This window comes from Amblyomma americanum, chromosome 11, assembly GCF_052857255.1.
Source record: "Amblyomma americanum isolate KBUSLIRL-KWMA chromosome 11, ASM5285725v1, whole genome shotgun sequence".
NCBI lineage: Eukaryota > Metazoa > Arthropoda > Arachnida > Ixodida > Ixodidae > Amblyomma > Amblyomma americanum.
Window position 1 is genome coordinate 55,565,727 of NC_135507.1, and position 15,081 is coordinate 55,580,807.

Consider the following 15,081-nt stretch of genomic DNA (forward strand, 5'->3'; position numbering starts at 1 on the left):
GTGAAAAATGAAGGGAAGGACAGAGGACATGGGTAGGGTTTCGTAATTGTGCTCTTAAGCAGAATTTGCGCATTCGTGTAAATTTAAGTATATCCGTATTGTGAGCGGCGGCTTTGTGTGCAAAGCTGTCTCCTTCACTCTCTCTGTATGCCTGCCTGCAGCAGTTCCAGTTCGCACCGGCCGTTACACCTGGCGACAGTGGCGACTGCGGCCGCCAAGAAACCCGGCGTCGCCGCGACGAGTTCGCCGTGTTCGAGACGTGGCCTGCGCACATCGACAACAAGAGGGGCACTTCGGGCAGCCCCATCAAGGTTGTGGCCAACTACTTCCGGCTGCTTTCCATGCCCCAGTGCTGCATACACCAGTACCACTTGGAGTTCACGCCGACGGTGGAGTCTAGTCGCATGCGGTGCGCCCTGCTCGTGGATTACATGGACATGTTCGACAAGTGCCTCGTGTTCGATGGCATGTCTGACTTGAAGTCGCCCAAGCGGCTGAACCAGGACATCACCGAGGTGTTCCCGCAGCGGCGCACCGATGGCATGATCATCTTCGTGCGCTTCAAGTGAGTCCAGGAACTGGCCCCGTTCAACCCGAAGCTGCTGCGCCTCTTCAACACGCAGATGCGCCGCAACCTGGAGCGCCTGGACTTTGTGCAGATCAACCGGTACTTCTTCGACAAGCGCGCCGTGGCGAGCATTCCGCAGCACGCACTGGAGCTGTGGCAGGGGCTCGTCACGGCCATTGGTCAGCACGATGCGGGCGTCCTGTTGGTCACGGACACGCTGCACAAGGTGCTGCGTCGCGACAGCGTCTTCGACCTCATGTCTCAGATCCAGCACGTCCCGAACTACAAGAACGAGTGCGTGAAACGGGTGGCCGGCTGCATTGTCATGACGCCCTACAACAACAAGACCTACAAAGTGGACGGCATTGACTGGGACATGAACCCGGCCTGCACCTTTCAAACCAAGAAGGGGCCCAAGACGTACGCCGACTACTACCGGGTACGTGTTGCTACTAGTGGCATGTTATAGGTTATGTGCAAAGTGGTCAATTAACTGGTGGCGTCGTCGACATCACATCAGAAACTTCTTCCAATGCATTATGCCAGGAGGGTCCATTCCGAAGTGGTACCCGAATGTTTTCAAATTTGTCTCTCCATCTGGCTCAGCCGCCTCTGACTGAATCGCGTTTTCCGTCCTTTGATGTCTTTCTGTGACAAACCACTACCTATCTGGCATGCAGCTCATTCAGTTTCCTCAAACAGTTATCCTTGTGTTGCAAAGCCCAGCGTATTTGAGGGTTGGTGTGCTTAGCAGTATTGCTGCTGGTACGACTGACCCCGTCTGTCCTTGGTCGATGCCATGTGCAGAACCAGTACGAGAGGCGCATCCGCGACATGCGCCAGCCGCTGCTGGTGGTCCGTCCCAAGGAAAAGGACCTGCGCGCCGGCCGCACGCAGAACATCTACCTGGTGCCGGAGCTGTGTGTCCTGACGGGACTCACTGACGAGGTGGGCAGTCGGTTTGAATGTAGTGCTGTTTGACCTTTTCTACGGAGGCCGCTGTTTATAATGCGTATAACTCCTGTGTTCGCGACTTGGCCGGGGGTTTAAGAAGGAGGCGGGGAGGGATAAGGCCATTGATGCGCTGATCGGCGAGCGTGGAAAAACAACTTGGAAATACAACGCACAGTTGTGGGAGAGGATGAGGTACCGCGGCACGACGCATAGGGCTCTGCAATGACGGCGCAGTGCGCTAAGTGGAAATGGTGTTAAGTTTAACACCGTAACAGTTACAGCTGTGTTCTCTTTTAATGCGCGGCAAACGGAAACGTTTGTCAATTTGTCATGTGGCAAACCTCATGGCACTTCTATTCAGCAAGCCATAGTGCCAGGAAATCTAGTCCAACAATGCCTATACGGCTGTTCGACACCTATTCGGCTGTTTGTCACTCGTTTTTTTTCTTTGTCAGCGTCAGCTGTTAAAGCGGCAGCAGATATAGATGTAGTTTGGTCATAAAGCCCTGCATTCTACCGCGTGATCTACAACAGCGTCAGCCTTAGGAGCTTAATTTAATTCAATTCACATATTACCTGCTTGCTACAGTTGACAGGTTGCAGTGTGCAAATAGGGAAATCAGCTTTTCGCATAGAGCGGAGAGGGGCAGGGCAAGTACTAGACGGATGGTAGAGAAGGTGGAAGGTGATAGGTCGCTAGATAAGAATTCGCTTATTCTCATGACCACGGTTAGAGTCGGATACACCTCAAGAACGAAGCGACTTCTCGCCGTCAAAGGACATCCTTACAGCCAACGGCGTCGGCCTATTCTCATGGCAATGGAGTGAGCGGCGCCACAGTGCAGTGAGGAAACTATCCCTTTTTCATCTGCGACTCCTTGCATTGTCACGCTAAAAAGGTCGTGAGAACCACCGGCTGATGCCAGTGGTCGCAAGTGGGTCCTGTGACGGGGGAAAACCGCTTTTTTCTTGTCTTGTAGGTTATCGCTTATGATTGAGAAAGGAGATTCCCGGGCCAAAGGAATAACAGCTTTCGCCGATTAAGTGGTTAAGCTGGTCAGGGTAGCTCTGCTTAGTCAGCTTATATAGAATAAGTGCCACCTGTTGCTTACAGGATCAGAGGCAGGAGAGCGCTCGAGACAACGGGAGCATGGCTGTCGCAGCGCATTACCATCTGCCACTGCGTCATTCGTGACGTCGTCTATCGAATGCACCGGTCTACTCTACTGAAGTACCAGTCGTCCTGTTTAGAGTAGAGCGCGTCTGCTGTGAATGCAATGCTACTCCACCCTCCGCGGTGGCCCTGTGGTAAGAGCGCTCGGCTACTGAGCCTTAAGACCTGGGCTCATGGCTGCGCGCTTCGATGGGGGCGGAACGCCGAAGGTGCCCAGGTACTGTGCGATGTGAGCGGGCGTTAAAGAAAACCAAGTGGTCGACAATAATGCGGAGCTTAAACTCCCTCAATTTACAATTGATATTTTACTTCGTGGCGTGGATACTTGAGGCTGTATTCCGAAGGTGTTCACGGAACGGGCAGGTTCACTTCTGTCCGCACCGGTTGGTTCCAGCCCAAAACGCGGGCGTGACGGCTGCGTGGCGACACCTGACGTATTTTTTCATGTTACGCCATATTACTATGGTGTTGAACTTAGTACTGCACCAATAATAGGGTCATTGCACTAAGGACGGAACACACGGACGCCGTTAGAACACCGGGTGATGTAAATTGCTTCGCGCCCTCTATAACGGCCTCCCTCATGGCTTGTGTTGCTGTGGGACGCTAAACCCCAAGTACCGCACTGTACCGTTTTAGTTCGAAAACACAATTATGATGGGTTATCCTGGAGCAAGATTTTGCGCTGTTTGTGGCTTTGTGCCATCACTGTCGACGGTGCCGCCATCGTTTACAATCCTAGCGCCACCGCTTGGCCAATATTCTCACCCATAACGCGTCGCCTGCGCGCTTCGCCATCCCCGCACACAGCGCGCTACAGCCGTCAGGGTCGGAATCTCGTGAGCAACAGCTCATGCCATGCCGTGTCTTTTTATGCGGTTCTATTTCAATAGCTAGGGTTTATGCAGTTCTGCTTCCCCACATTTAATCAATTTAGGTGAAAATTCTCTATCATTTTTATTCGCGCATGACCACATAAATTCGTTATTCTATTATATGCCTGGAGGCTATACTTGCGCAGCTTCCAGGGCGTTTCAGTCGGCTATAAATTTCCCCACTAGACGCCGGCTGATTTCACCGCTAGGCCTCGGCCGTTTTGGTTGAACAGGCGAAGCCCGTCTAAAGTTTTTCAAAATGGCGTTTCGACAGTGACAGAGGCAAGAGTGTCCCTATCGGACAACGCTATAGTGGTGCCTCAAATGGACTGTCTGTCTGTATGCATGCAAAAGGCGACAGTTTATAGAGTACCTTTCCTGTGTAAACTTTTACGAGTACTTCGCAGGCGTTATCTTCGGCGGTGGTAAGAATTCCGAGCTTCGCTCCCTTTACTCCCACCCCGCGGGCGAAGGAGAGGTGTTTTGTTAGGTCACATAAGTGATCGCTCTCCGAGCGTGTCAGCAGCTTCAAGCGTGCTACGCTCTATCCGCATCAACGTATTATCCGTGAAGCTTGCTTCGTTACGATGCGCGGCGTACTCGTGGGTGTGCTACGAGATATCCATTCAACCTTTTACGCGATTAGTACGCGTTAACCGAAACGTTCGCGATAAGCCACTACGCCGTGAGCGGGCATCAAGATATGAGGCTGAATGGAAGCGGAGGCGGGGCATTTCGTGCTGCAACTTCCTAAGCGCACGTTTTCCTCATTCGAGTACGCCTTGAGCTGGCTTGACGAGGTTTTACTGCATTACAAAGCTGGTACCGCAAAATGCTTAGGACTTAGTATGTACTAAAAACCTGAAATTAAAATGGAAAGGTTGGAAAGCAGAAATGGGGGTTTGTGCTTCTTCTTCATAAGGTTTGTGTTCGAATTGATTTGAATGCGCTACAAACTTTTTTGGAGCAACGGGCTTGGGGACGGGAAGGCGTCAGCATCTTTTACCGTTCCTTGTAGAACCATAAAGCGTGCCCAGCTTAAGCCATGCCTACATGAATGTATGCAGTTTGTGAGAACTTGAAGATTACGGACCCCGCGCTGTGTCGTGGTCGGTAAGGGCACATGTGCTCGTACAAAGGCTAGTTTGTGCCATTTTTAAAAGTGGTTTAGCATATAATGGGTATACGGGCCTTCTGGGACCCGACCGAAAATCTTTGGCGGTCTCTGAACCATTGAAGCTACCCAAATAGGTGTCGCTGTCCGCCACCGCGGTGGCTGAGTGGTTATGGTTCTCGCCTGCTGACCTGAAAGACACGGGCTCGATCCCTGCCGGAGCGGTCGCATTTCGATGGAGGCGAATTTATGGAGGCTCCGGTACCGTTCATTGTCAGTGCACGTTAACGAACTCCAGGATGTTGAAATTATCCGAAGACCCTCCACTACGGCTTCCCTCATAGCCTGAGCTGCTTTGCGGCGGCCATAGACCGCAAACCACAGTTGCTGTCTAACGGGCCCTTAATTGCCTCGCAGATGCGCGCCAAAGTGTCCGTGATGCGGGACCTGGCTCAGCACACCCGTGTGGAGCCTTCCAAACGGGTGCGGAACCTGCTTGAGTTCATGGACCGCATCAACAACAACGACGCTATCCGCAACGATATGGACAGCTGGGGGATCCGGTTCGACGACTCGCTCGTCAGAATCGACGCCCGCGTGCTGCCGCCCGAGAAGGTGATGCAGGGCAGCAACGCGTACCGCTACAGCGCGGCCACGGCCGACTTCTCGCGCGAGACGCGCAACCGGCCGCTGCACGTGGCCGTCGCCGTCGAGTCGTGAATCGTCCTCTGCCACCGGCGCGAGGAGGCCAACGTGACGGAGTTCGTGCGCACCCTGATGTCTGTGTGCCCGCCCATGGGCGTCAAGATCAGCCAACCACGCCTGGTGCTGCTGGACGACGACCGGCCCAGCGGCTTCGTGGAAGCCCTGCGCCAGCTAGCCAGGACCGCTATGACCTGATCAAGACGGAGGCCTGCGTCGACCTCGGCCTCCACATGCAGGTCGGCCGAGGCTATTGTTCTTTGTCGCCCGAGCGGGTAGCGAGATCCAGTAAACACTCTCGATTCGCTTTTCAAGACTTCTCCGGAGTCTGTTTTTGCGGTGCTGTAAGATGACCATTGTACATGGGGCCTGCGGCTTCAACAAGCTATCCTCGTTACAGCTTTTTCTGCAGACCTCTGGCTTCCTTTAAATTGAATTTTATACCAACAAGAGTTCTTATCATTATTATAGAGCGCCGAGTCCAGCTTCCTTGAAACGCAATTGTAATCATTTGGAATGAGTGTTCGCTTCGCTCTTTGTGTGCAAAATAGGAAAGGTGTGTGCTGTGATGTGGTGTGCTTTTCAAGACTCTAATAATTTATAATCGCCTCATTTCAATTCTTCGGTTGGTTTCATTTGTACAAACGGAGGCTCCAATTAGGCATAACTGGCGAGAACGCCGTGCGAAAAGAGAATAATCACTTCATTTGACGTGGTGAGCAGCGAGAAATTCTCTGGCCAGGAACATCACTGTCAAGTTGGTCGCGCTGTAATCTATATTACTGTCAAGATTAGCTGTTGCCTCTTTTCGCTGCGCTGTAAACAGTTACGCCAAAAGCGATGCGAGGGCTGTCTGGGTGTGAAAGTTGGTCGATGTGTATGTAAGTGTTAACGTAGCAAGGAGCTGTGGGATCAGATGAGGCAAGTAGACTGAAGAAAGCAAAGCCATGGCTAATGCAGTACAGTGCATAATAGTGCCGATGGCCCTCATTGTTTTCGCTACACTTTCCAGGTGATCCTCGCCCGCACCATCGGCAACCGCAAGAACATCCGCTCGGTGGCCACCAAGGTGGCGGTGCAGCTGAACTGCAAGCTGGGCGGCGAGGCCTGGTGCCTGGAGATCCCTCTGGTCAGCACCATGGTGATCGGCTACGACACCTACCGCGACTCGAGCTCACCCCATCGCTCGGCGGGCGCCTTCGTGGTCAGCATTAACAAGAGCCTGACGCGGTGGTACTCGCGCGTCTCCTTCCACGACACCCACGAGGGGCTGGGCCACTCGCTTGCCTCGCTTCTGCGTGACGCGCTGTGCAAGTACTCGCAGTGCAATGACGGCGCTTCACCCGACCGCATCATCTTCTTCCGCGACGGGGTGTCCGACGGACAGATCCCCCAGGTGAGCATTTCTGGTGGTACTCTGTTTACCTGCAGTTTTAACGGGACAGCGTCAGAGGCGTTGTTACCCGGAACACCAGGCATTGGCCTTGTGAGCGAAAACATTCTCCGCCAACGCTGCCCCAGTGTACGACTTCATGGTGTTAGCTACGGGAACTTCGTATTTGCATCGGTATGCTCAGCAAACATGAAGAAGAGTAAATACGAATGTTCGCGGAAACATCCTTTCTAAGACACAAGTAGCGCCGTCTACCTCATGGATTTTGCACTACTATTGCAATGTACAGCCAGCTTCGCTATATCCGGTATATTTCCTGGTTAAATCAGAAAATGAATCTTTTAAACGTGTGCAGCACAACAGGACGAATCGTTTGACACCAACCGGAACCCCCTCCGACAGGCGGTTCGGCCGCAATGGCCGCCTGAACATCCTCGTAATGTACAGTTTGGGGCGGGAAGATCATCGGTGCGAATCTGGCACATATTTTGAGCTTCATCTCAATTAGCAGTTTTGTCTTTCGGAACATGTCACGTCATTTGGCACCACATTGAACATTCTGCATCTTGCTGGCGGCCACTAGAATTTATGCAAATGGTGCCGCTATACTAGCACATATATAACGAGTCGAAAATATAGGTGTCTATTCAGGCGCTACGCAACTACTTTTGCTGTAATGTAGCGAGGTCACCTGGCAACTTTTGTGGTCAATTTGATTTCATTGCATACGGACGCGTCCTTGACAAACGTAAGTAAATTCACGAGCATGACTTTGGCAGGTGGCGCCCACAGAGCAACCCAAGAGGCAGGTAGGCCATCTAGGTCACTTGGCCTTGCGGCGTCGTCGGAGCCTGCCTACCGGATAGGGAGCAAGCTACGCACTATCGCAGATGGCAGTTAATCATTGGTCGCTCAAAAAGAGAAACCTGGGGCGCACAAGGGCGCAGGCACGTTTCTCATTGCTTAACCGCTGAACCACTACGCCAGGAGGGGCATGAGGAGTCCCATGGTTCTATGAATGAAGAGAATGACCTTTTGCATATATAGGAATCAACCTTTTATGCTGTCGCGTCATATCGTTAAGGCGGAGCTTAAATGTTCTCTCCAATATTTGTACTGTCGTCATTGAACTGTATTCTTATTTCTTGGCTTTACAAATGCTCATTCTTTCTAGTTTTTGCCAATCCTTCCTGGACCACTTGAGCTCTGCAGTATTATGTAAATGAAATCAAATAATGTAGGTGCATGTGGAGCGTATTGCAGGTTCGTAGTGCAGGCATTTTGCGCTGTAACTGTAGTGGTGGCGAACATCCAAAATTTTCGGAGCCCTTCAGTACGGCATGCCTCATAGCCTAAGTCGCTTTGTGACGTTAAACCCATGTAATCCGCGAAACATAAACATCCAAATACAAGCGAATCAGGTTTACAGGTAAGCTGCTTACCTAAATTGTAATCGCTTGCTACATAACTATTCTAGTTATTCAGGTAGTCTCAATGAGAGACACGTAGCTGGCCGATGATAATGCCATTCCCTAAATAAATTCCAAGAGTTTCCGTCGAATTTCAGTAGAAATACATCGAAAGTCTATTACTATCAGCAGGAGTTCTCTGCAGGGGATATCAGCTATTAAGAGTTTCCTACATTTACTGGTCGAGAAGCACACCCACGTTCTCTTTGTGGCTTCTAGAAAATCGAATTTCGAAGACGTGATTATAGCCTGATGTATGGCACCGTATGGCCTCGAAAACTGCGTGGCTTGGATGGTGCAGGCGTCGCATCATCAAATCTCTCCCGCCTGGACCGGCCATTGAAGGTCGCAGAAAGAATATGTCTAACCATTTTTATAGATAATAGCATGATTGACCTGTTTTGTAGCCTTCGCCACCACTGGTAATAAATACATGGGCGCGAGGATTCATTGCATCTCGGCAAGCATTTTGTGGGTGCTAAACCGTCCTGGCGAGACAGACTTCGCATTTTGGCCCCGTTAAACTGCAAGTTATTGATAAACGTTTCTGCTATAGCGTGTTTCGTAGCAGGGAAGAGAAAACATTTTAGAGCGATCAGTTGGATTGAGGCAGAAGAAATATGACAGCATTCTTCTTTGCCTCACCAGTCCATTTCATTTTTCATTTTATTCTAATTATATTTCTATTCCAGTTCTGAGTCCATTGTCTGCCACTACCCAGTCTACTCCAGTTGTTTTCTATGGAAATTCTGAGAATGAGGCGATTCCTCATACCACTACCGGCGCAGTGCGGGAGTGGTTATGCGATATCCTTTACAAAATGGTCTATAGATAGTCTATATACTTGTTATAGACTCTATCGCCTTCCTATAGATATTTATTTTTGTCTATTCATAGTCTAAAGACTGCAGACAATAGTCAACAAAAAGTGTATGGCCATAAAATTATAGCATCTGCATAGACTTCCTATAGGATTAGTATTGCCTACAGACTTTTCTGTAGCATTTGTCCATACACAGTCTAAAGACATTATTGACAGATGTCTGTGGAAAGTCTATAGCATTTGTTCATAAAGAGTCTATAGACATTGCAAACAGAAGTAAATGGCCAGTCTATTGACTGTCTAAAGAACTTTTTGTAAGGGATACTTCTGCATTGGAAGGTGGCCGTTTCAAACGCAGCCTTTGAGAACCATGATGTTCTTTCTGAGCTGTGCGAGAAGGAATGGATCCAGGAAGCTTCAATTTCGCACACATCGTTCTTTGGGAGGGTATATATTCTGAGCGGGGGTCTGCTCCTTATCCTCATTCATCGACCCACGTCTTGCTCCTCTCCCCTGGAGGATGACAGTTGACAGGTGGAGGGTGGAGAGAGGGAAGTCCCTTTCAGGTGGATGCTTCACGTAGACACTGCTGGCGAGTTTTTCGCCTTCATGGTCCATTTAATGCTATCACATTAAAAGAAATGGGAGCGGACACTTAAGCTTCGCATTAATGGTATAACGCGATAGCGGAGTGGGTTAGGCTTTCCATTCTCAGCAGTTTGACACCTTTGAACGCATTTTTCATTTTTTTTCAATTGTTTCAGTTAAATTATTGACCAGTCACACACCCTAAATTGTCTTAATTAGCATCGTCAAGCATTGGCTTATCATCCTGAGAAATTTGTCATCTTTGAACACCGCTTCTTACATTTTATTCTTTTTTTAATATTCCAATTCTTCAATTAAACTCAGTTATTTCATGAACTCCTCATCGCCTATCCCACACCAGTGAATCTTCGATCACTAGAACCGCAAATTGGCATGATAGGATTTTTTACGCAGCCCCCCATTATAAAACGCCGGGTAGAATTCCTGCCGCGAGCTAGGCTCCAACTTAGTACGTTTATGCTGCCCGAAACGCTGAATCATAAGAGACAATCCGGAACATTGTGCGGAAAACGCTAGGCATGGTAAGATTTGTTTTTCACCGCCCCAATTATTTAGGGGCCGAATACGACGGCGGCTTTTCGACCGAACGAGATGTATACTCAATCCCCTAAAAACGTTTGGCACTGAGCGTAACAAAGCTTCATGAGATCTGCGAGATATGGTGTAGTGAAGGGCCCGGGGATAATTTAGACCACCAGTGGCTAATTAATATTTACAAGCTGTTTTTAACTTGCATTTACATTGCAGACTACGCGGGTATTTTCACATTTCGTGTCCACTGGAGATGATGCGGCCTCTGTGTTGGAAGTGTGATCAAGCAGGAAAGTGCTGTAGTGGACCACGCTTAACTTTTTGCCGATGCGTTGCAGTGATTACAGAAAGCATTTATTCCACAGTAAACTTAGATTTTTTTCAAGAACGGTAACTTTTTGTAGCAAGGCAGGCTGAATTTCGGACTAATGGAGTAGGATTAGGAATCAAGAGGTTAGGCTCTGAGCATTTGTCATGTACGTGCGCAATTATTTGATTTCCGGGAGTTCTGAATAGCATGAGAAAAGTTGAAGATATTGGAAACCCTGCAGATGGCATCTGCGTGGGCGGTCAATTTTCCATGAGGATGTCATTATGGCTAGAAAGTATTTGACAGGCATGCACGTCTTGCTTGGGACCAGGCTCGCGGCAATACAGTGCGGAAATCGAAAGTTTTAGCATAATGTTTTTTGGTGCTTTCCACATGAGATGACGGAGGCTGTCTGATGTGCAACATGTAAATTCGATGTTGGAAGCCCGAGCAAGTGGCGATAAGCAGATTAGACTTACGCGCGGGATTCCACCACGTTTCATAAATCTACGCATACATGGCTGCCTCTGGGGCTGGGGTGAAAGCTCCTGGTTACTATATGGCGCTACCTGGAGCCCTGGATAGAGCATGCGCAGTGGGTTCTGGCTCGGTTTTTTTCAATAAATGGTAAGAATTGCATGGCATTTTTCATGGCTTCGTGTCATTACGATCTTGTCATCGTGACAACGTTCAGCATCAAAAAGTTCGCAGGAGAAATAATGAGGTGCATGTGGGGTAATTTATTAGAGCCAAAAATGTACCGAAAGTGGGCGGGGCCGGGGAAAAAGTGGCGTGAAATTCGAAAACACAGCAAGTGGACAGAGCTAATGCGTGCTGCCAAATCTGAAAGAACCGGAAGTGAAGACGGAGCGAAGCATGGCGCCAGATTTGGAAACGAAGCGTGGAACCAAGTTAATAAAATCAAAATGGGCAATGATGGAACTAATAAATTTAGTGTGGGAAAGAGGGGCGAGGAGGCGTCAGTGCTTACGAATTCCTCCAATGCGGGTGCTGCAGTGATATCATAATCTTTTTTAACTGTGTTATAATTTGGTCTCACAATCCTCCGTTTTCAGTCATGCACTTTTAACCTTATGTCACCTCTCTGCTTTAGAGCCACCAATCGTCCAGTCACTTTCTGGTAACTTCCAATGCCCTCTCCTGTCAGCAGAAATGCACTGGCAGGTGGTGCTGGTGGCGGCAGCGGGCGCGACTGAAGCGTGTCTCGGGTGTGCGCGGCGCAGGTGAAGGAGTGGGAGATCAATCAGATCGTGGCCTCGCTGCAAGCGCTCTTCCCGGGCGTGCAGCAGAAGCTGGCCATCGTGGTGGTGACCAAGCACATCTCCACGCGTTTCTTCCTGCCGGGCCGTGAGCACATGATGATCAACCCGCTGCCGGGCACCGTGGTCGACAGCGATGTGACGCGCCCCGAGCGGTACGACTTCTTCCTGGTGTCGAAGAGCGTGCGCCAGGGCACCGTGGCCCCGACCTTCTACAATGTCATCTATGACACGACGGGCCTCAAGCCAGACCACATGCAGCGTCTGGCCTACATGCTGACCCACCTGTATTTCAACTGGCCGGGCACCATCCGCGTGCCGGCCCCGTGCCAGTACGCACACAAGCTGGCCTTCCTCGCCGGCCAATCGATGCACGCGGAGCACAACCCGCGCCTCTCCTCTACCCTGTATTACCTCTAAACTGCTGGCGTTCGGGGTTTGCCGACGTTCGCTGGTTTGAGGAAGATGGGAAGGGAGGCTTGCGCCCTCTGCTTTCTTCTGCACTCCTGCGCACAGCATCTAAGGAGTACGGAAAGGGGTAAGCAGGTGTGTGGGATCGACCACAGCATGTCGCCATGGCTGTTCATGAACCAAGCGCCGGCAGAAGCAGGGAGGGCCTTTGTGCCTTTGTCCCGCCTCTGTTGCGCTGTTCACCCACCATGAATTTTTGTGTGTAAATGCTGTCAGTTGGTTTACTTTCCAAAGTTCTTGAAGCAACTTTTTTGTTTGATGTGTTGTCTTTACAAATTGGTTTGCTTTGAATTTGTATTGAAAGTTTTTCTGTGTAAATGTTGTCAGGTGGTTGGTTTGCTTTCAAAAGTTGTGCAAGGAGCTTTTTTGTTTTTGTGTTGTCTTTACAAGTTGGTGTGCTTTGAATTTGTACTGAAACTTTTTGTGCGTAAATGTTGTCATATGGTCTGATTTAAAAGTTGTTGAAGCAATTTTTTGTTCTGTTCTGTTTACATGTTGGTTTTCTTTAAATTTGTATTGAAGCTTATTGTTTGTAAATGTTGTCAGAAAACACTGAAACTGATTTGGTCGGGGAAGTTGTGCCGTTATCATCTGGTAAAAAAAGCCCCCTGAAGCCTGCCAAGTTCCTACATGATAAGTTGATGACAAACCCCATTCCTCTGCTTGCTGCTTTGCTTGGTCTCATAGTTGAAGGGACCATTTGGAACACTCATGCGCTCAAGAGGGGTTAGCTTCTTGTGTGAGAGTAAATAGGCAGAGGGCAGGGGAAGCTAGGTCTTCAAAACGGAAGAATGGTGCTACATCAAGCAGTGTAAGGATCTGAAATTGAAGTTTTTTCCATGTAGCATCTGGGCATGGAATTATTATCCGGCATAGATTTATGTTGTCTATAGATATTTTGATTTGAATTGCGACTGCAAACACTTTATGAAAAACAGTAGTACTGGTCTGGCTAGGATAGTCGCGTAATTTCAGTATAGTATGCTCAGAAAAGCCCCCGAATACTTCCAGGTTTCTACATGTCGAATGTTATGACATTTCCCCGATCCCTTACCTTAACATCATAGTTTACGAGATGGGTTTAAACGCTCATGCCTCAAAAGGGCTAAGTATGTCAGTAGGAGCAGGCAGATGGCAATGGAAGCTCTACTATGTAACATAGGGATCTTTAAATTCTTTGCTTAGGGGCCTTATCTGAGCATAAATTATCAAAATTAGAAACTAAGCAACCAACCTGAGTCGCACGCATTGTATGCGAACTAAAATTATAAAGGACTTAAAAATGCTAATTGCTTCAGAAAGAAGGGTGTTAACTGGAATTGGAATATGCCTAAAGTGCAGTTATGTGATTTATACAAGGCGTGCATTATATAATTCAAGGGTGTATAGCGTAACTTTTCATATTCTTTCCGATGTTTCAACAAGCTTGGCAGTTACCGAGTTTGTGTCATATCGGATGCAGTGTGTCAAAGCATTGAAGTTTGTGTAAATGGTATCAAGAGATGTTGGGCTTCATGTCAGTGAAGTGCTTCTTGCATAATGCCATTTTGTTATTTGGGATATCATACATATGTTGCAGTTGCCCAGCTTCAATTTACTTTTGTGCACTTTTGATGATTTGGACAAACAGATTCTTTTAGATATAATTTCCAGTGTGTTCAATAAAACTCATACTAAGCTTCCCGCTTGAACACTTGCGCTTTATTGATGCAGCATTGGCATGAGACAAGTACTCTGGCTTCCTGGCTGCGGTCTATGCAAACATTACGTGGTTGGGTTCTTTGCTTCGTGTTGTGTAGTGTTACGGTATTGCATGATACTTGTAGCTCTGGTGCTTAATGAAGTAGGAAAGTGATTTGTTCAAAAGCTGCGTAAAACTTACCCATGCTGAAGTTTTCATTTGTTCGTACCAAAATTTGGAACACCAAGAAAGATGCCTGACCACTTGTGTTAGTTGCCCTGAGTATTTTTCATGCCGGGTCGGTATTCTAGGTCAAAACTCCCATTCTCCAGGGAGGCGAATCGAGAAAGACTCCCATGCGTTAAAGATACCCAGGTGGTCGAAATTATTCAGGAGTCCTTCACTAAGGCACCTCTACCTTTCTTCGGTCTCCCTCTTTTTATCCCTTCCCTTACGGTGCGGTTCAGGTGCCCACCGTGATAGGTGCGACCGTTACGGCGTCATTTCCTTTCCTCAAAAACAAATTTTCCTTTTCGATACCTAAACCCCGCTTCACATAGCGCGATTGTCAGCGCAGCGCAGTGTATATGAGCCGTTTTGCGACACCAATTCGCGTCCCTGTCGTCGCAGATTTATTGCGACTGGCTTCCAAGAAGTTCGGCGCATTGCCGCACAGTCGGTGCGATCATTCTGAATACGCCATTCGTCAGTTTGGGCCCCTTGAGGCGCCCTACGGCCAGCTTGGTTCCGACGGTGTGCCGCCTGGCAAGGAACGAAGCTGCGGAAGCCGGGTTTTTGGGAAATTAAAGTGCGTGATAGCTGAATTTAAACAATCCTGCAAATTTAGACAACAAATTGCTGGTAGTTTGGTGGTTTAGTATTGCTAAGTACGAAACATTGTGGGAAAGCATGGTTATTTGCAGGTGGGCCCCACCGTCACGTACCTGAAAGCACGATTGAGGTGTCCACTGACCTATGCAGCCAGTTATGCGGGTCTTGAGCTTTTTCACCATCGTGCCAATTTACCATTTATAAAACGCCGCGTTTACGCAGCAATGTCTACGCCAACCCGCATGCTCCATGTGCCGTGTTCCTGCTGCATCACTGTCCACGCTATCGCATGCCGC

At 48.9% G+C, this 15,081-nt stretch overlaps 1 protein-coding gene and 1 pseudogene across 1 annotated transcript; both read left to right on the plus strand.

The window, feature by feature from the left end:
- Positions 1 to 623: 623 nt before the first annotated feature.
- Positions 624 to 5,405, plus strand: LOC144109638 (piwi-like protein 1). Its single transcript, XM_077642456.1, has 3 exons — positions 624 to 1,007; positions 1,376 to 1,516; positions 5,103 to 5,405. The coding sequence occupies exons 1-3, from the start codon at positions 624 to 626 to the stop codon at positions 5,403 to 5,405; spliced, it is 828 nt and encodes a 275-aa protein (XP_077498582.1).
- A 57-nt stretch (positions 5,406 to 5,462) lies between these two features.
- On the plus strand, positions 5,463 to 12,222 carry LOC144109639 (piwi-like protein 1 pseudogene; annotated as a pseudogene).
- The last annotated feature ends 2,859 nt before the right edge of the window (positions 12,223 to 15,081 follow it).